At 41.8% G+C, this 21,701-nt stretch overlaps 1 protein-coding gene across 6 annotated transcripts in view; it reads right to left on the reverse strand.

Moving 5' to 3' along the window:
- Positions 1-21,701, reverse strand: part of FNDC3B (fibronectin type III domain containing 3B) — a 361,319-nt gene that overhangs the window by 70,703 nt on the left and 268,915 nt on the right. For all 6 annotated transcript variants that reach the window (XM_045037264.1, XM_045037263.1, XM_045037265.1 and 3 more), the window contains 3 exons: positions 20,834-20,893; positions 12,957-13,095; positions 9,159-9,212 (listed from right to left, as the gene is read on the reverse strand). In XM_045037264.1, the coding sequence (XP_044893199.1) occupies positions 9,159-9,212; positions 12,957-13,095; positions 20,834-20,893 (253 nt within the window). The remainder of the gene's footprint in view (positions 1-9,158; positions 9,213-12,956; positions 13,096-20,833; positions 20,894-21,701) is intronic.

Raw genomic sequence — 21,701 nt, forward strand, 5'->3', positions numbered from 1 at the left:
ATCTTAGGACTCAGTACCTGAAACACTGTAAGTGCTATACAAAGACAAGGGGAAAAGAAGGTTTTTAATGGTTCTGCATGACTAAGAAAGTCTACGGTCCTTTCCCTCGAACTTGAGTGGGCTTGTGACATCGTGACGCGCTTGCTACTGACAGAATAGAGTGGAAATGAAGCTGTGTGACTTCCAAAGCTAGGTCTGAAGAGGTGATAAAGCTTCTGTCTTTTCCCCAGAAGACTCATTTTTCGCACCTCTGACTCCTCTGGGGCTGCCACGTTGCAAGGGAGCCCCAGATGACGTTCCATCCAAGCCAGGAGTGACCACTAGCGAGTCAAGACTCCACCAGAAGATTCCAGATCCCAATCAATGAGCCTCTCTGTCCAGCTGAAGCTCTAGAAATTGTGGAACACATACTTCATTCCCCCAGTGCCTGGTTCAAATTCCCAAATGAGAACGCATGAGCCTAAGAAAGTAATTGTTTTAAGCCATCCGGTTTTGAGGTAATCTGTTATGCGATATTATGAACTTGTGATAGGAGTGTTATGCACTCATCTATTTTGATGTCCATATATGTTTAATAGTATGATGTTTCTCAGTGAACTTTCATAAATTCCCCTCATGCCATAAATAGCTAGGAGGTAAGGGAGTGGAAGGTGCGTGCTGGAACCCAAATGTTTAATGTCTGACTGAATAAAGGGTTCTATTTTCTGTATGCACTTGGTACATGCCTTTTTTCCTCAAAGCCATCCAACAAAGTAAGGCCTCTGAAAAGATTTTAAGAATTTTTGTGGCAGCTAAAACTGTAACCAGATTCCTAGATGATAAAGTCAACCCAAATTGTTAAGGAAGGGCAATGCGGTTACTACACCGTACAGCGTTATATTTTAGACGGACACAAGATTTTTAATACTATCCCAAACGCTGTAGAGAAACGTTGGGAGATTTTTTTAAAGTTGATTTATTTATTTTTGAGAGAGAGAGAAGAGAGAGAGAGAGTGTGCAAGCAGGGAAGGGGCAGAGAGAGGGGGAGAGACAAAATCCCAAGCAGGCTCTGCGCTGTCAGCACTGAGCCTGACACGGGGCTCAATCTCAGGAACTGTGAGATCATGACCTGAGGCAAAATCAAGAGTTGGACACTTAACCAACTGAGCCACGCAGGCGCCCCGGACACATTTTAAAATATAGACATGCAACAGTCTTTTGGGGATGGTTCAGGTATGGTGTAGCCTAAAGCTACTGGAGTGAACAAATTAAAAAACCTTTCAGATGACCACCACGTGGTACTAGGTTTCCACCTCTCTGTGGTATCTGTTCACAAACCCATAATGGAATAAAGTTCCAGTAGAGATGTCAATTTACAGATGGGTCTGCTTATTTAAAAACTGCTAAATAAAAGGCATTTGATCCATTTCATAAAATGCAACTGATTTTGAAGGTTAAAATATGTTTAAAAGTAACTCTTAATTTGTAGAATTATGTAACTAAAAGACTATTTTTTCAAGTCACTTTTCCTTCTTTATTAATTTCCGCGTCTTCACAAAGCTGCCCTCAGTACTTGGGAAGATGAATCCTCTAAATGGGTTGGTTTCCCATTGAAAAGAGCTTATTTAACACATCCATGGCTGATTCTATACATATAACTCACGCCTAACTCAATTAATTCAGGCTACAGTATTTTTCTGCCAAGAGTAATTCTGGAGACTGTGGGGAATGTGGTTGCTTTGGCTAACATTTCCAATTAGCCTGGCACTAACAACCCTGGGAGCCTGTATTCCCCACACTGGCACTACTAGCTGAAGTTGGCTGATATTTTCAATTGCCTTCTAATTAATAGATTGGAAAAGATCCTTCCTGTTCCTCTTTAAGACAGCTTGATTCCTGGCACAAGGAAATCAGAGCGGCCACCACAAGGGCGTTAGAATCCATGGGGAACCACCTCCCTCTGGTCATGAGAACTCTTCCGGATGTTTCTTAACCTTAGGCCTCTTTCCATCGACCTCCTTGTCTCACAGGTTCTTTCACAGCCGCACCCACTGCCTTCCGGAGCTGGGCTGCTCTTACCAGGTTTGGTAACTAACTGCCTGCTAAAGAAGTTGCGTGAACTTGGTTATCGGTTGTCATGTGCTCGTGGCCCAGGGCTGCTGGACGGAGACCTGGGCCGAATGATTCTGGGGCTGGGCACTCTCTGTAACAGCATAGTCCAACCTGTCAAAAATGGCAACGATAAATCAAATAAAAAATAAAGTTGCGCTGGCCAACTGAACTACTGCCAGCCTCAAAGATTTAGTCTGCTAGTACGTCTATATTTAGAAGTCGTGCCAGCACTGGCCGGCCCTAGGCAACATCAAAGATAAATGTTGGCTTCAGAAATAAAAGAGCATGTATGCGTTCAGCATAACCATATATAAGGAGGGGTTCCTAACAGGGGGTAGAGACGCTCCACATCTGGGTGGATTCAAAGGTTCCTCGTGCCAAACCTCACTCTCCCCTCAGTGATGGCTCTTTCATTTTGAGCACACTGGCACAGAGTTACTTTCACGGGTAAGAAAAGGGGGGTGGGATTGTTTGTGTTGCATGTTACTAAATAAATACTGCATGCATCTTAGCCCTTGGCACACTAGATGTTTCTATTAGTGGGAGAGGCTTAGGTCCCTGAAATAGTCAAGGATAATCAGCAGGTCCTCTGATTTGAATCCAAGGAATACAACGTTCCTATGTATTCCTCCCAATATGGAGGCTCATCTGAATGTCCAGTGCTTTGATAAGACCAGAAGGTTACCACTGGCCCAGAGAAGGGAAAGGAAAGTAGCAAGGGGTGACTGTAGGACAGGCTGCCGTAGTATTGACGCGTGAACCACGGCATGGACGGACTTAGTCCATCCACCTGGCCAAGGCACAAGGCAGTCATCTTCCAGCTGGCATCCAACAAGCATGAAAAACATGAGTTGATAAATTAGGTGCCAGGACCAAGAAAGGGATTTGTCATTTACTAGCAGCCAGAAGTTGCCCACAAAGTCTGCTCCCCAAACACACAATAACCCATCCTGCACACGTGACAAATGACAGAATCTGCTTCAGGTGTGCAGCTATCTGGGGCGGAGGTCCCTAAAAGTGAGGGCTCCTTTTAACTTAGCTCTGCCTTTGGTACCCATGAGCCCCTCTCAGTTCTAAATCTATCCTGGCCTACTTCCCACCAACAGAGCCTACGGGGGAGGATGCTGCCCCCCTGGCTCTCTGAAACCACCCGTGGGTGTGGCACTGAAGGTCTGTGATGTGGCAAAACACTACTACTCTGCCAGGTCACTGACTGGGCTTAAGGCTCCTGTGTGAAAGATGGTTTGTGATGGAGCGAGTGCCACATGATCCCGGGACCCCACTCTGCAATCTCCATGAGGGCGTTCCCCGAGAATGACTGGAAGAGCACACAGGCCTGGCAAGTGGCAGCTTCCCTTATATTTCAGTCAGGCAGGGGCGATGGCTTCGGGAATGCAAACCAGTTTTCTCACTGCACCAACGCTACGCAACCAAAGCAGTGCGGCACCTTGGAGAAAGCGTCGGCCGGATTCTCAGGGGGCTCTCTCCCGCACTGTGGGAGACCCAGGAAGTCACTGTGCTTGCTGAAGCTCCAGTACCTTCCGTGAACGGCTGTCTGTCCAACCAGAGAAGCCATGGGCAAATTCACTGGTGCCAAGAGGCATTCTGAAAGATTATCAGCGCTAATTGTGCGACACCTAAGCTAAGGGGTAATGTTTTTAGTAAACTAATTACCAAGCACCTGCTAAGGGGCCAGCTCAATCCCTAAATGAGCTAAGTTGGCTCTTCCTAACCTAGGTGTCTACAAAGCGACAATCTATGGCCTGTTGTCAGCTCCATGAGGTTTCTGCAACAGGACTGCTGAGCGTGGTTTGGCTCGATAATGGGTCCCCAGGGGCTTTGTGGGCTCCACCTGCTGCTGGCCTCTTCTGCTCTTTCTACGTCAAATTATACTTCCTTGATTTCTGTGGCATTTATGTCATTCTTAGTCGCCTATGTTTTGCAGCTGTGTTGGCTCATTAGTCACCAGGACGGCCACATGTGAAATTCCTATCTGGGCTAGCTGAGTCACATGGGAGGAAGAATCTTGGGAACTGTACTAGTCACATTCCCACAAAGCTATTTTTTTGGTTCTTTCGTATGTTCTCTACATGTCATGTCCGGAAGCCAAGCTAATGGCAAATTAACATCTATATATAGCACTGACATCCGTGTTTGTTTTGTTCAAACTGGAGACACTAGCCTCAAGGCTCCTCAAAGTTCCACAGAAGAATGTCATAATCCCCTCATACAGTCCTTCTAACGGCTGACTTTTCCTGCCCCAGATCCTAATATGCACTTAGGGGACATGAAATACTCATTACACTGCATCTGCTGTTGCCCAAGTTAACCCACCGAACCCCAGTGGGATAACGGACACTGATTTCGAGTGGAGAAGCTAAGACTTGGGGCCTCAGTTACTTGCTTGACTGGTAAGAGATAAAGCAGACACTCGGAATCCAAGTCTCCCTCAGTGGATGCCATGTGACTGAGACATATCAGCAATAGGGTTCCAGGCCACACAGCACCAGGTAGCGCTTCTATATGGTACAACCGAAAACCTTATCTAAGAGTAAAACTCTGTTGACAAGTTTCCATACACACTTCCTTTACAGGACTGAACGTTTTCTAAAATGGAAAAGAAAGTTCCTATCTGACTGTGAAGTTTGTTCTTTTACTCGTTAAAAAAAAAAAGAAAAGAAAAGAAAAGAAAAGAAAAGAAAAGAAAAGAAAAGAAAAGAAAAGAAAAGAAAAGAAAAGAAAAGAAAAGGAAAGGAAAGGAAAGGAAAGGAAAGGAAAGAAAAGACAAAGGCCAGATCACCATCCCTTAAAACAGACCGAGCAGGCATTGATGTGCAAGTCAACTGGAGGTTACTAATTCTTTTTAGTAAAAGCCCCTCCCTATCCTAGAGAGATCTGTCCTCAATCCCTACATTTTAGCTTCTAGAGAAAAACTCCCACCCCCTACTGGATACCTCAGTGCCATCAGGCAGAGAAGCAACAGGGCAGATAATGTGGCTCTGGAGGTGCCCAAAAGAGGGATGTGGGCAGGACAAAGGGGTTGGTTAGCTCGAGGGCAGGGAGGGTTAGTGGATGGGGTAGTGAGCTTTAAGCAGTAGGGCCTCCCTCCTGAACTCCTATCCCCAAATCTCCATTGTGGGAAAGAACGTTCACCTTGAGAAACCTAGCATCGAAGCATGGTTTTGCTGTGTTCTCCTACTCATAATTCTGGATTAAACTAAAACTGGATTCATAAAGCAGTAAGTTTGCTGTTTCTTTGAAGTCAGGCTGGGTATAAAACTCAAATTTAGCAAAAGAAAGAAACCCTCATAAGGCTTTGGGCCTGCTTTCTGCCAGCCGGAAGCCTATGACTTGTGAATTAAAATGCAAATGCAGGGGTAAACGTGGGGGTGGGGGCCACACTGTGATCAGGAAGAGGTTAAAATATAATGGTGGCTCATCCAACAGTCAAGTAGAACAGTACTTTGAAAATGACCTCCTTCCTTTCCAATGGTATCTCCCGGAGGCAAACAGTGGCTAAAAGTCTATAAAAATGCAAGGTCGGCTCTCAGGTCCCATGCCTGTAAACGCCACAACTCATCTGAGTCACCACAGGAGGAGGAAGGGACCAGCAAAGTGTGTACCTTTCCACATTATGAAAACTGCTCCATCTCAGGGGAAGATCAAAACTGATGGCCACAGCTGAAAAGCCAGTGACACCCGTGTGGTCCATTTTTGGTGGCTCATTACCATCTCCCAGTCAGAGTTACTTCCCACCCTGACTTAAAACTCAAGGACTGTCTAGTTATGATTACTAACAGAGAAAAGTAGGCAGCTAACCTCTGGCAGAACAATTAGCGAGTAATTTCCAAGTGAATTCTGTGGAACAATAATGCAACATTAAAGACAATGAATTTAGGGGAGAGAGAGTATCAGCTTCCCCCTGAGCTGTAACAGGTTTCTGTTTTCTGTGACCCATTAGGGCTACACCTGACCTTAGAGACCAGCAGTAGTTAGCTATTGATTAACTATTGGCTCTTCCCGGGGCATTATGCTCCACTAGGGCAGATTCTGGAAATAGTTCCTGGTACTAGATGTACCTGAGTCCAGAGACTACCAGCAGAAGGTTTTGAAGGGCAGCAGAAGGTTTTAAAGGGATACCCAGGGCCCCATGTGCTCACACTTCCTGGAGGTCAGATGTCGTTCTCTGTGCATCTGATTTTCTTCCTTCACGAAGTCATGAGCAGTATGGGAATGGCGGGGTGGGGGGGGGGGTGTGTGGTGCAGAAACCAACCTAAGTGAGGTGCCTCAAGAGAGCTACTGATCCCCAACCTAGCCCCAAATTTAGAAATACAAGCTATTAGTTTCTGTCAGAAACATTACTTCTGAAATGACACAACAGGCAGGAATGAATTGGTTACTATTGCTTCTATTCTCACTGTCAGGAAACCCAATGACACCATTTTAAAATCTTTTTTGGAGGGACTGAAAAGGAGAGAGCCAGCATATAAAGCAAAAAAGCTATTTGATGGAAAAATTTGAGAAGCAAGTGGTTAAGTCTGTTTTATTTATGTCTGTTTAAAAAAGTACAGGAGGATAGCATTACAGGAGCTTTTTTCAGCTCTCAGAGTAAGAGAGCTTCCCTATGTCACAGATCCCTCACAGAAGACAGTGTAGAGTGTTGAGACACTGAGGGTCTGTTCCACGAATGCTCAAGTATTTAATAAACAAACAACAGTGAAAAGGATCCTAAAATAGACTCTTATCAGAAGGGACAATCCTAAATAAGGAGTTTTGAGAGAGTGTCAATGACGTAAGTATACATGAGCTGATGGGTAAACTGAGGACTGGAGAGGTCAAGCTGCCAGTATAAAACCTAGAACAGAATTTACAGCCCCTCATCTTGGTGTTCTTTCAACTATCCTCTCCTTTCAGGGAGCTCACAGGACTTAAAGGTCAGAGAACACTCCAGAGAGTTTAGGGTCCAGAAGTCTTTCTAGAAGGTGAATAGTAAGCCACGGAAGACAAAAGCATTCCTATGTTGGCAAAAGGTCTATGGTAGGTGGGAGTTCACTCACCTGGAATCTTCGATAAGGCTTAAGAGAGTCAACACCAGCAGGAATTAGCAAGTGGGAGAGAAAATGAAGAGGAAGGACAAAGCCTGAAGAATGAAGATGGGAGCAAGGAGAGGATGGAAAGACAGCAAGCAGGGAGAGGCAGGAGAAGGCAAAAAAATGAACAATTTAACATTGTGCAGTCGCGAGCCTATAGTGGGTACTATTGATTATAAACGGTCATTAGACAAAGCTTCTCCATTTCATGTGACGCTGTAGCTTATTTCCTCCACGCATCCTGCCAGGACACTTTCCATCCAAATTCAAAGGGAAGAAGGCCAACAACTGAGTCACCATGACCATTTCCTGCAGCACCTGGGTTTTCCTTGGAGGTTTCCCATCCAAATACTCGACTTCTCTGACCTTACTTCACTTATGAGGCCATGGTCCAAAGCAGCAAAAAAAAACAAAAACAAAAACAAAAACAACAAAAAAACATAGGACACACACACACAGACACACAGCTCGGAGAGGAGATCTGAGATGAAAACCTGCCTCCTCTTTAGTGGTAAATTCTATCTTGATGTAAAACCTCAAGATATGAGAAAAAGCATCAGGCACATCAGTGCAACACACCAACAGACACTTAAAAACACTCTCAGTCAACACTCACTCGTCCTTACGGAGGAGGGGGAGATGGCAAGGTGTGGCCATGTGCTCACAGGTCGGCCAGGCTCCTTTCCAGCCTTCTGCACTGCCTATAAAAATCTCTTTCCACAAGAGCCATGGGGGTGGTTTCGCTTTCCCTTCAAACCACTTTAATATGAAACCCACCTAATCTGTAAAATATCCTGGTCAAGTCTGAGATTTCACCAATCTGTACATAGGAACTATTCACAAGGATCCCCAGAACAATAGATCGTTGTCTTTGGTAACATGGAGCCCCAGCGTTCAGATGCAACCCAGATGCGAAAACACACTTCTGCAGAAAGTGACGAAGGGCTCCCTTTTTCACATCAAAATTGCACGTGTGAGTTTTGTCCAATTTCGTTCTACATTTGGTGGGAATATTTTTTCCACACTCGACAAGTCACTTTTTGCCTAAGCCTGTATTCTGAACCTTTAAAATCCCCCTGAATTTAAGTCACAAAGACTATTAACTTGCATTTCTCTCCCAATTCCACATTTCCTATTCTTAAATCTTCGTCTGTTTGCTCAATCACTGACAGATAGAATAGAGCAAGGGTGAATGAACGAATGAATGAATAGAACTAACAGCCACAGGGACAATAAGTACAGTCCCTTTTTAGAAACGAAAGGCTTCTTTCTGCATCCAGCATTTCCTGCCTGAGATTCTGTGGGTGGTGTTAGCAAGGCCAGAAACGCACAGGGTCACCATTCAGCACCCAGCGGCCTTGAGAACAAGGAAACTTCACCATGGATACCACCCTAGGACCTCTGGTGACAGAAACAGCAAGAAGGTAGCCTGTTATAGGGTGCTCTAGTCCACAGGATGATCACACGTGCCACTGGTAGAGTGAGACCTCCAGGCATGGCTCCAACTGTCCCACAGGGAACACCCAATGGTGCAACACCAACGTTCATCCATGGCTTCAAAAAGCAGAAACAAATTACGTTTCCTAAGCCACAGTGTGGGTTACCTTATCAAAACCATCTATGCAGAAGGGCCCTGAGCACTCAAGATAACAGAGCAGTCGATTTATAATACTAATTGATGGCTGGCTGGGCACTAGGGACTCCATAATAGATAAGACCCTGTCTTTTCTTTCAGTAGAATTTCTTGCAAATAAAGCAAGTACATACATTTAATGCAATCTAATACAATTCATTATGCGACTTTAGTCTGTCCTCCTTTTCCACAGTCAATACTATAGGTTTAAACTTTTCTCTATTTACGTTCTTTCCTCCCCTATGTGTTTAGTGCATCTTAAAAAAGCATAAAATGGTTATTTGTTCAGCAACTTTGTTTCTGCCGTGGCGTTTTAGTTGGATGGATATGAAAATATGCTTACCTCATCCCATTCTAAAAGGTAGTTGGTGATTTTTGAACCATTGTCAATTGGTGCCTGAAAAGAAGAAAAATAGTAAAATGAGATGAGAGAAAGCTGTTCACAGACAAAACTTAGGAGCTACCCACTTGATTCAAATACAGTACCTATGCTAGTCTCGTGCTCTCCCCTAAGAGGGATCACCCCGGTGGCTCCTGCATTTCCTTGGGAAACATTACCACAAATGAATTTTAATACAATTCAACTGTAGAGAAAGCCCCCGCGCCCCCCCAATAATAAATCATGTCCCACACAAAGAGCCAAACCTGCTTTCCCCACTGCCTCTACCTTTACACCTACTTGGTGCCCTACTTCCTCTGGGGATAAAACTTTCAAGAAGCACGTTAAGAAGGGAGAGATTAAAAAGGAAGCTGAGAAACTTAGATGCTGCTTGGAGTCTTGCGGGGGTAAATCTGACCCAGCTAGGTTCAGGGTCAAGAGTCTGTAGTTTTGTAACTTCCTCCATACAGTTGCTTTTTTTTTTTTTTTTTTAAGTGCTTAAGATTAGAGAGCCTTCTGTGCCACTGAGATTTCCCTTAAAAAAAAAAAATGAGGAAAAATGATGAGATCCCCTGAGAGATTACCAAGAGCAATTAGCCCTTCACATGTTAGCAAAAAGAAGTTTCATAATTTGCTTTCCTCTTAAAAGCATGCTGAGGTCTATTTCACTAAGAAACAGGCCTTGGACAATGGGAAGGGGGGCAGAAAACTTTGGAGACGAGTGCTGTGCAGGGTTAGACCTGCCAGAAGGGGGTGCTGCAGGGAGCAGGCAATGAGAAGGAAGAGGAGACCACTCCCTCATTGCACAAATGTGTCTGGGCCTGGCCCCTTCCCCAGGAAAGAGCTGGAGCCCCACAAACGGCACTGTCCTACCTAGTAAAGGGCAGCCAGGTCACTGGAGTTACACTAAAACCCGGCTTGGCTATTTGTCATGTGTGGTCTTTTGTTAGGCCCTTAATATCATTGTTTAATATTGTGTTCCAAGAATAAATGGATGCGACAAGTAATTGGGAGAATATATATATCAATCACCTACCCGATACCAGGTACTGAGGAAGCACTCAGTAAACAATAGCGGTTGTTTTATTTTGGCTAATAATAAAACGACATCAAGGGCTCAGTAAATATTAGTCAAATTCATAAAGAAACTCTTCTCCCTCCTTTCCTTCCTTCCTTCTCCTTTCATCTTCTGAGTCATATAATCTGAGTCTCAAAGCCAGATTTCAGGGGAGTGCTGTATGTCCTACTGAACCGTAATTTCAGGCTTTTGTGGGGTCAATTTGGTAGACAGGGATACATCTGAAGTTCTAAGTAATGGACACAATCAAAGTTTTAGATGAAAACACATTTCTAAGATAAGAACTACATTTATGATGTTTACAAACTTTGCTAGAGAAACTGTTCTTTCAGTAGTTTCTTCTAAGATACACTTCCTGCCCCACCACCGAGTTCTTAATTCCTTGAGGGTGGGAACACCGACTTTGGTTTTTGTATTGCCCAATCTCCTATTGCTGACTAATAAGAAGAAGTTAGATCTTGCACTCTCTCGATGTTTTCCTGGATTCAAGGGCAGCTGGGGAGTGACAGCACTGTCCCCTGTCCTTGTGCCCCTCAGCTAGAGCACTGTGATCAGGAGATCTGTTCTAAGGACATTTAAGCAAACACTGAACTGAATCCAGAACTTTCAAGTTTGTACATGACTTAATGGAACAAATGTATGTTTCTGATCTATAATTAAATTAAATAAAAGGAGAAAGAAAATGTGAAATACTTTCGTCCTAATAAGTAAACTTTTTCTTGAAGATGCTGGTCTGCCAAAGACCTGAATTTCATCCAGGTTTTAAGCAGAGTATGTATCAGTGATTCCCAACTTTAGGTTTATAAGACCCCGGGGTCCCTCTGGCAATCTTAAGAAGATTTCTTATATTTTGCAAACAAAATGAATTTTAATTCTTTTCTTTAAAAAAGATATGCTTATGTGCGTATACGTGCAAATAGAGAACATGTTTTAAAATGTGTATCTCCAAGGACTGAAACAATGACGACCGGTTAGTTGAGTGTTACAACTCGGAAAAGGTAGGGAATCACTGACCTGGATTATCCCTGGAAGCCAGGAAGGAAAATAAAATAGTTCAGATTCTAAGCCAGTCTAAGCTTTGCCTTTGCCAAGTAACATACTCCATGTTGGCCAGTGCCTATGAGAACGCAGCCCACACGAGAGGGGTCTCCAGAAGCCCATGCTTTGCTGCTAACCACTACTCTCAATGGCTTTTATGGATGCCCTGGTTAAATTCAACCTCCTGGTCTAGAAACCAAAGGACAAAATATATCTTTACCAATAAGAGACCTCCCTAGCCATCTTATTTCTTTTACACATTAGTGTATTCCCCAAACACCACAAATTTTTATCTCTACCTCTAAAAATTCACATCTTAAACACATTTTAAAATATAAACAGAGAGGGGTGTCTGGGTGGCTCAGTCGGTTAAGCATCCGACTTTTGCTCAGGTCATGATCTCACGGTTGGTGCGTTCGAGTTCCCCACTGGGCTCTCTACTGTCGGCACAGAGCCTGCTTTGGATCCTGTCCCCCTTTCTCTCTGCCATTCCTCCCCCCCAAAAAAAAACAAACATTTAAAAAATATATAAACATAGAGAAATAATTACTATAGATATTGATAACAGAATCTACTGTTTTCTTGCAAACACACAACTGTGACTAATGAGCTAACAATACACCTTTAGGACCTCTCTTTGGCAGGAGCGATTTGTAGTCAGTGAACTGTATATTATGAAAACTACTATGTAACTTAGACTTTAAAAAATAATTGGTAATCCTAATAGATCTAAGGCCTAGTTAGTAAAAACGAATTAAGTCTTAATGTAGTTTAGAACACTAAAAATTCTAGGCAGTTTTAAATATTAAACATTTCAGAGTTGCCACTGAAAGAAGCCAATGGAGCCCAAAACTTACTTTTTTCTAAATCTTTCTTTATAAAAACTTTTTACTAAAGTCCTCAACTGTTTCCTGAAATGAAGTAAACCATTAGAAAGCGATGAAATTCAGGGGTGCCTGGGTGGCTCAGTCATTTAAACGTCTGACTCTGGATTCTGGCTCAGGTCATGATCTCACGGTTCGTGGGATCGAGGCCCTGCATCAGGCTCAGAGCCTGCTTGGGATTCTCTCTCTCCCCCTTTCTCTTTGCCCCTCCCCCACTCTTGCTCTCTCTCAAAATAAATAAACTTAAAAAAGTGATGAAATTCAGTTATCTAAGTATTTATATCACCTATAAGGCATTGCTTGTGATTCTAAAAGATTTATCCCTGCAAAGAGAGCTAAATGTTTTTTAAGTGTATTTTTTTTTTTTTTTTGAGAGAGAGAATGCAAGGGAGGGGCAGAGAGAAAGAGACAGAGAGAGACAGAGAGAATATCCCAAGCAGTCTCCGTACTGTCAGTGTAGACAATGATGCAGGGCTCAAACTCACAAACTGCGAGATCATGACCTGAGCCAAAACCAAGAGTCAGATGCCTAACCGACTGAGCCACCCAGGTGCCCTGAGAGCTCAAACTTCTTTTTGTAGTTCCATCTACTACCGCTCTGCCCAATTTTTATAGACATACCAACTTTTGATATCATAAAGATTTGTTTCACACAGTTACTATGTAGAAAATCTAACACCATCACAAAACTGGAGTAATGCTAAATAAAAATTTTCCAAATGGCTCCTCTTCACATTGTTCCCGACACTTTGAGCTACCCACCTTCCATTGCAAGGTTAGTGAACTTTTGCTCCTGTGTGCCAGCTTAGGTGGGAAGGGACATTCAGGTGCGCAGCTGTGGGTGGTGAAGCTAACTGGCTCGGAGCAGGATCCCTTTACGGAATTGTACATGGCATATACCCTGAAAACAAACAGACAAACAGTCAGTGGCAGTGGCCCATCACAGATGACCAGGGTTTTTATCCGTGCTTTGCCCCAGGCCTTTTTCCAGAGAGGAACAGAATTGAGGTGCTGCACACCATGACTCCTTCTTATCTCCTGGATGTCCTGACCTAACTGTGGCCAGCATCTCCAGGGGATAATCACCCCAGCAGGGAATGTGCCTCAACTCATTCTCTCCTTCCATTAATTGTCAGAACCCTCAGCCCCAATTAAGATAGGCTGGGTCTACTGACTGGAAAAGAATATGCTGAATAAGAAAACATCCTAATCCCCAAAGTGGTCTTCAAATATCCATTCTAAAACCATGAACCACTCTCCAGTTGACTCTGTCTGGAAGAAGACTGAACGGAGAGGTAAGGGTTGGCCGAAAAGGGACAAGCCTACAAACTAGAGAAGAAGTATACACAATGGGGTAGAATAGATAACATCTTTAAACTGTTGATAACACTGCAGATATTTGGGAGAAATACAGACGGTGTGCTTGTTACTGCCAAGTGCATCTCTAACTCAACAAAAACAATGTTCAGGTACAGCTTATCCATGTGAACATTTCACTTTTGCACCTGGCGCCGAGAATTAAAGATGGGTACTCTGCACATTAAAATGCCTGGCTCAACACCGAACATATGGGTCTGATTTCTCCAGAGAAGCTATGAAGAAAAAGCACATAATGTGCTATTATAAAACTATACTTCTTTCAAATATCTTAAAATAGGGCTATGTTGATTTTTATCATCTTCCTTTCTATTTTTCCATTTTTAAAATATTCAGCATTAAAAAAATCCCAACGTGAAAACCTACTCGTTTTAAAAGACAACAAAGAAACTTTTGCTGCCTAAAAAAGATGCAAGGATTCAAGCTATTCAGAACTGGCAAATACATCAAGCCCTTAATTTGTGAGGTCCCATTAAAGACAGAAGAAAACTCAGAATCCAGCGGGGAAGTAAACTTTCCAGAGCTACACGGCTAGAAAGTTGCCTCAACTGAATGCAGCCGTGTAAATCTAACTGCTGTCCTCTATTGCCTACCGTCCTTACTCATCCTGCAATTATGCTTCTCTGAGCACCCACACTCTACCTCCCCTCACTCTACTCAGCGAACATAAACAAGAGCTAAAGATAACAACATTATGGAAAACAGGACCTAATTAGGTGTGTGATTTGCAAAGTCCCTTCTCCTCAAGGTCTATCACAAAGAATTTATAGAGGTCATGCAAGTTAAAATCACTAATGCTATTTGCCACCCTAAAAGGTAAGAGACAGATGACTGGATATTCGATTTCTTTGTCTTAGGGGAGGACACCACAACATCTGATCCAAACAAATACACTTACTAGGATGCTCTTCACCCAACCTGATGAAAACAAATGTTCCTTTTTGCATGTCCTAAATATAGGAACATGATAATATAAAAGGAAATGGTAGATTTGGCTAGATCATTTCCATGTATTAGGATAGGCTCACTAGGAGTCAATTACTTAAAATGAATCACAGAATATTCCAGACGTGGGCAGGGTTCCTGCCTAAACTTTAGTAGATCAGTTGGATTCTCCAGCTGGTGGCTCATGGGTTACATCTGGCCCAAGCTATGTGTGGGAGAGAGGGAAAAAATAGAGTGATTTAAAATATCACAGCCCCCTGTGCATGAATGGATGGACATGGGCAATGGTCAGTACAAAAAGAGACAAGCAGACATTATACACTCCTAATGAACGATAATGCCACAACCTGCAAAATCCTTGCCAGAAAAACGGAACCTGTATCTGATTAAGCCTCCTTCCCATTATATAGGAAACACAGAGAGAATATATTAAGCAAAGCTACAGGGTTGCCATCTGCTTAATCCACACTGCAGAAAATTCGACAGGACAAAAAAGTTATTCTAACTAATAAATTGCGCGGGGACAAAACAGAAAAGGGAGGTGAAACCTATAGATTAAAAGAAATTTGTAAGATACCAACCAAACAGAATATTCAGGCCATGTTTGTATTTCAACTACAACAAACTGAAGAGACAAAGCCTTCATTTTTAGGACAGTTGAGGACAGGGAAAGAGCGCCTGAATTTTAAAGATGTTAAGGAATGTTATCATTTTTGCTTATTTTGGATGGGCATGTGATGACGGTAATGTGGTTCACAGATGAAACACGATGATGTCTGGATTGGACTTCAACATAGCTGTGGGGTAGGAGGAGGAGGGAGGGGCAGCAAGGGAATAAGAAGCTGGATGATGGGTATACGAAAACCCATCGATTACTGTCCACTTAAAAAAATTTTTTTAATGTTTATTTATTTTTGAGAGGGAGGGAGAGAGAGACAGAGTGCGAGTTGGGAAGGGGCAGAGAGAGAGGGAGACACAGAATCCGAAGCAGGTTCCAGGCTCCGAGCGGTCAGCACAGAGCCCGACACAAGGCTCGAATTCATAAACCACGAGATCATGACCTGAGACTAAGTCAGACACTCAACCAACTAAGCCACCCGGGCACCCCAATTACTCTCCACTTTTGACTGTATCTGAAATTTTCTGAAACAGAAGGTTAAAGGTTAAGCCAACCTGACAAAAAGTTCTGGAGACCTCTCATTTAGAAAAATGAACCTCTGCTTCTAGCAACACAGCGGCATACCCGCCTGACAGTACTCAAGATAAAGGTGAGAACAGTCCGCCTTTAGATGGGGCAGGTGTTATCCAGTTCAGAGTCCTCCCCATCTCTTACTGTCTTCCTGGCAATAAATTTGCTTGTCCACTGCCTTTTACACAGCTCTTTACCCGCTTAGGTTCCTAGTAGATTTCACTTTATAATCACTGGGCATTTGCTCATTCAGACCATACTCAGGTATACTGGGTACTAAATGTTCACAAAAACAGCACCAAAAATCTACATGGAGAATAGAGCAGAGGAAATGAGGCAGGGACAGGCCCTGTGAAGGGCTGGCAGACTGCAGTTACTTATCTGGGGAGATTTGGACTCTGTCAAGTTCATTCTTTATTGAGATTCTTGGGAAATCCATACTTATTAGCCTAGAGAACATGAGTGACAGAGGCAGGTTGGGAGGATGACTATTGTCGGGAGGAACGAAGATCCTGGTGGCAGAAGTAAAAATTTGAGGACGTTGGAGATACATAGTTGTCTGGGCCACAAGGAATTATTTTTCTGGTCTTTCAACTGAAAGAATGTTACAGTTGAAATTAGGGGTCAGTGTTTTGTACTCATAAAACTCTGTCCACAAAGGAAACAAGATCCATCGTATATGGCAATATAAATGTGCCATACACAGTATGTAAAATTTGACATAGTATCTAAGTACCCCATGATATATCGGTCAGTTAAAGTTGTTCAGTAAATAGACAGCAACTAATTGTCATAACCACCAGCTGTGTTTACCAGTAACTTTTAGCGAAAAGTCTCTGGAAATGGTGATTTTTAAGAAGGTCGCAAAAATGTTTTTCATATGATGGTGATGTGTTTTCTCTAAATACCATCATGCGATATGAGCATCAGTGGGGTAGGATCAGTTTCTTAGGTTAAATAAATCAGCAAAAAGTTCAGTTCCTTTTGCATTTATCACAGCGAAGAAGGATACATTTTTCTAATGATATGATTAATCTTGTTACATTTTCACATTTGTTTCAGCTTAAATACTGACTAAATGATTATGAAACAGGTGCTCCAAGAATTTCAGAAATTTGCCTCCAACTTCCTCCAGCACATCTGTAACATAGTAGGAGCCACAGTTTCTAGTCAATAACACCTATTTCATAATTCTGTACTGAGATGGTCAACCGTATTTTTGGAAATGTTTCATCACATAATTTTTCTGAGAAATGTTGCTACATGATATCATTTCTGGACAACTTCTTTGCCAAACTGTTAATGCCAATGACTGGACAACTGCTTCAAATTGTGTCATAAAATTGCTATCCATTCCTTCACTCAAATTCCTGATTATCCTATTACTGATAAAAATATAAATTCTTGACTCCCAAATAAAATGATTATTTCAACGTCAGTACTAATTCTGTAACTACCAATTAGAATACCAATTAGGTATTTTTGCATATGTGTAAATACTCATATAGCTAAATGAATATACATGTTTATGTACATAAACCTATATACTTACATATAAATGCCACTGGTCTCTTAATACATGATTCCCATAACCGCAGTGGGCTGCTGGCAAGAAGTCACGAGCTGTCTTGCCCAGGAACTGATGCCAAGCACCAGACATTCAACGACAGCATCCACGACTGAGACACTGCTGCTTAAAAAAACGTTTGTAGGGGCGCCTGGGTGGCTCAGTCAGTCAAGGGTCCGACTTCAGCTCAGGTCATGATGTCATACTCCGTGAGTCCGAGCCCCGTGTCGGGCTCTGGGCTGACGGCTCAGAGCCTGGAGCCCGCTTCAGATTCTGTGTCTCCCCCTCTCGCTGCCCCTCCCCTGCTCATGCTCTGTCTCTCTCTGTCTCAAAAATAAGTGAAAGCATTTAAAAAAAAATTAAAAAAAAACGTTTGTATATCTGATGGGTGACCTCAAACGATACTAACATAAGGGAGAAAAAAGTTGAAAATGAGAAAAAGCACCGAATAAAGACAGGGAAACAACAGAATGAAGGGGAGGGAATCAGAGTCGCAAAATCAAAGGCAGCAAGAAATGTTAGACACAGAAGCCACAGATGGGACTTTAGTATACGGTTTGAGAAAGAAACCTTTCACTGTATTGAAGAGTGATTTGAACGGAGACTTCTGCAGGCCTTCGTCAAAGTGTGCAATATTAAGAACGGGAAGGAGAAGGTAGCCTGCTTGGAAATGCTGAAAGAAATATCTCATTGTTTCCATCCTTGGCTCTCCAGACTCTCACCGGGGTGACACTTTCTAAATTGGTAATGCACAAATAAATAAAAATGGCAATGAATATAATTGCTCGTTTTGCGGCTCTACAGTAACGGAATTCTTTTGCAGCTCCTATATTATGGAAATGACTGAGAAAACAAATTCCACACAGCCTTTGAGGTCTTATAGGTGACTTTTAAATTTCACATTTATTTGAGGCTGCTGTATTTGATAGAAGTTGACATTCCTGGAACTAAGGCTTCGAGAACATTAACCCCACTGCATCAGAAAAAGAGATTTTGCTTCTTTTTTGGCCAGTGTCACGTATGGTATATATCTTTATCCCAATAAAATAGTAAGTGATATGGTCGAACTATACACAGGTTCAAAGGACTTGCATCATGAAGTCTTTTTTTTATTATCAGAGTGTGGAAACACTGCAGCAGCTCTGGGCAAACAAAAGCATTTATACACTTTCCAGATTTATAATAGGTTTGCACATACACTTCATTTGTTCTCACACCATCTTCCTGAAGCCGGTATCATTATTATTCTCATTTTATGAGAAACAAGAAAACAAGGCCAGTTAAGTTTAAATGGCTTGCCTCGGCACACCCCCTTAGCAAGTGACTGAGCCATTAACCCCCAATTCCAAGCTCTGTCCACTACGTGTCACGCTGCCTCACCAAAGCTATTCAAGGCAGAGGAAGCTAATCTAAGCAGGCACTGGAAGGATTTCGATTCTTCTCTCGCTTGAAAAATGAAAGACCGTAAGAGGCAAGAGACGGAATGATCTATATGAACTGTGGGCCAGACAAGAAAAAAGTAAAATCTGGACTGTAGACATTTTTCTTAGGAGAGACTCTTTTTTTTTTTTTTTTTAAATACTAAAAGAGCTTGCTACTGAAGAGAGGGTAAATTTTCTCTCTCTCTGGCAAGCAGAGAAAGAGACCAAATGACAGTTGGTGGTGCCTTAGGCTGTGGTGTTATGTCACCTATGTGTCATGTATGTTACAAGAGGTCCCAGATGTGTCAGGACAAAGTCTGGATCCAAAGCCTCTAGAGAGGCACTACCTCATGTCCCTATTCCTCTTGGGGAGTTCATTAATTACTCCTTTTTATCTGCCCAGAAGTTCAAGATGTTCCTAAGACGTGGCCGTAAAAGAACTGATGAGCCAATCTTGTCAGAATTCACCCTTTGTAAGACAAGTCAGAAAGAAATGACGGCAAACTACAGACGGGATGGCAAATAAAGGGCAGACTCCTGAAGACATTTAAGTGTCTTTAAAAAGACATTGTTAGCTCATGAATGAGCAGAAAATTAATAAAGTGAATCTTTATAAAGCAGTAACAATAAACTGTTAAAAAAGATGGAGAGAAAAGGAAACATATGTTGACGACTAATGGAGAACATTTACATGGCTCCCTATACGGTGTTACATGCTCTGGTTTGCTGTTAAATCAACCTTTTGAAATAGTAAAGTATTTCTACTATCATCTCAGTTTCACAAAGCACACAAATCTTTTTGTTTGTATAGACTGTGAAAAATTCAATATGTTTGGGCTGAAGCTAACTGATTCAAAACCCAAATGTTTTGATTTGAACAGGAAGAGACAGTTGCAACAGAGTTCTTCTAAACAACGCAGCAACGAGGCAGATAAGCACTTTAAAACTGCATATAAAACACCTTGCTTTTATGTATTGCTTTAAACTTAATTTAAACGTTTACATGGCTTATAAAGTATTGTAATCTGAACACATCCCTACTCTCCTACCTTTGTTATAGAAAGAATTGTGGCCTCCAACCTATGTGATTAAGCATAGTTACGACAGTTAATTCACAGCAGAACCAGACTAGAACGCAAGCCTCCTCATAATTAATGTATGCTCCTCCTTTTAGGCTATGCTCCCTCTACTCCATTACAAAGGAACCTTTGGTAAGTATAATAAAGAACGTGTGCTTGATGTTGCAATTCTATTACACAATTCTGATATACACATACATAACTGAAGAATGGAGAGAGAAACCGTTGTTGTGTACTCTTTTAGATAAAATTACCATTTCTGGTCAACTTATAAATTAAAAAAAATTGTAAGTCAAAATTGAAATTTAATAAAATGTTACGGACCACACTCAGCAACCTATTTGCAAGTGGATATGTGAATGTATCTTTAAATAATTAGATGAGCTCTGCACAAGTTCATGTAACACTTTCCTCTTCACAAGTCTGCGGTTGGCTGTATTTCTTTCTAAGATTAGTTATAGCCCTGCCTTCCAGAGTAGTCACAGCAGAGACTCCAGAAAAATCACAGTACAGATTTCAGACTTTCAGATTATACGGATTCACTGTTTCACTGTTTTGCCAAGTTGGGTTAATTCTTATCAGAGATAATTTGATATATGCATTACTTGTCTTTTTTCAAAACCTATTGACTTTTAAGGTCCAAAGGTGTTCTTGGAACATGGCAGAACTTAGTCACTTGTGCTGAACATACAGTAGATAGGTATGGGCTATCACAAACAACTGATCTACCAATGGCAAAAAAAATGCATTTGTTTTATAGAAAGGAAATATTATATATATTAAACCATACAGTCCAAAAGATCTTAGACTATACACAATTTATCTTTAAAATAGTTTTTAAAATTTGATTCAGTGTATCATCTATTTTTCTATTACCAGAAACACTTCTGTGTAATCACTACATTCTCAAGGGCAGAACACTAATGAATGGCCAATGAGCCAAGGAACAGCAACTTTTGGTTAGGAAAATGCTGTTAACAATAAACTTTTTAAAAGAAGCACACGATTTATTTTAGCAATCTGAATGCCCAACACAGGTCAGCTCTCATATCCTAACTCACCTCACATGATAATCAGTTGCCGGTCTGAGATCTTTCAGGTTACATTCTAATTCTTCCCCACTGCAAAGAAAAATCATTTATTAGTCAATGATACCAGCTTCAACAGTAAGACTGATTTTGGATTTGGGTCTCATCATCATGTACCAGCAATGATTAAAGAACTCTTATGTCTGATTCTACCATAAACCAGAAATAAACTTGCCAATTTGGTATTATTACCCTTCTGAACTAGAAAATTAGATTCTATACACACACACACACACACACACACACGTATGTATATGTGTGTGTGTATATATATATATATGTGTGTGTGTGTGTGTGTGTGTGTATATATATGTGTATATATATATGCGTATATATACATATGTGTGTGTATATATATATATATGTATATTTTAAACTTATTTTTTGAAAGAGAAAGAAAGAGCATGAGCTGGAAAGGTGCAGAGGGAGAGAACCCCAAGCAGGCTCCACACTGTCGGCACAGAGCCAGACGCGGAGCTTGATCCCACAAACTGTAAGATCATGACCTGAGCTGAAATCAAGAGTCAGACGCTCAACCAATGAGCCACCCAGGCACCCCTAGATTCCTTTCAATGATACTATCCTAGATCGGGAAAATGGTGAGATTAACATACTAATAAAAGTTCCAAAAGGCCTTATCAGTTCTTCAAAGTAAATACATAAAAACAAATAAATAAGGAAGGAAATTAAACACAGAGATAAATTTTCAGTGTAAAATAACTATTCCAGTTGTCAACCGAAGGTAGTTCTCAGACTCACCGTGGAAAGAACCCCAATTGCTTCAACTTCTCATCTCTCTTGAAGAAATTTCAATGTGCTTTCCTTCACATATCAATCCTAA

This window comes from Felis catus, chromosome C2 (genome assembly GCF_018350175.1).
Source record: "Felis catus isolate Fca126 chromosome C2, F.catus_Fca126_mat1.0, whole genome shotgun sequence".
In the NCBI taxonomy this organism is placed as follows: domain Eukaryota; kingdom Metazoa; phylum Chordata; class Mammalia; order Carnivora; family Felidae; genus Felis; species Felis catus.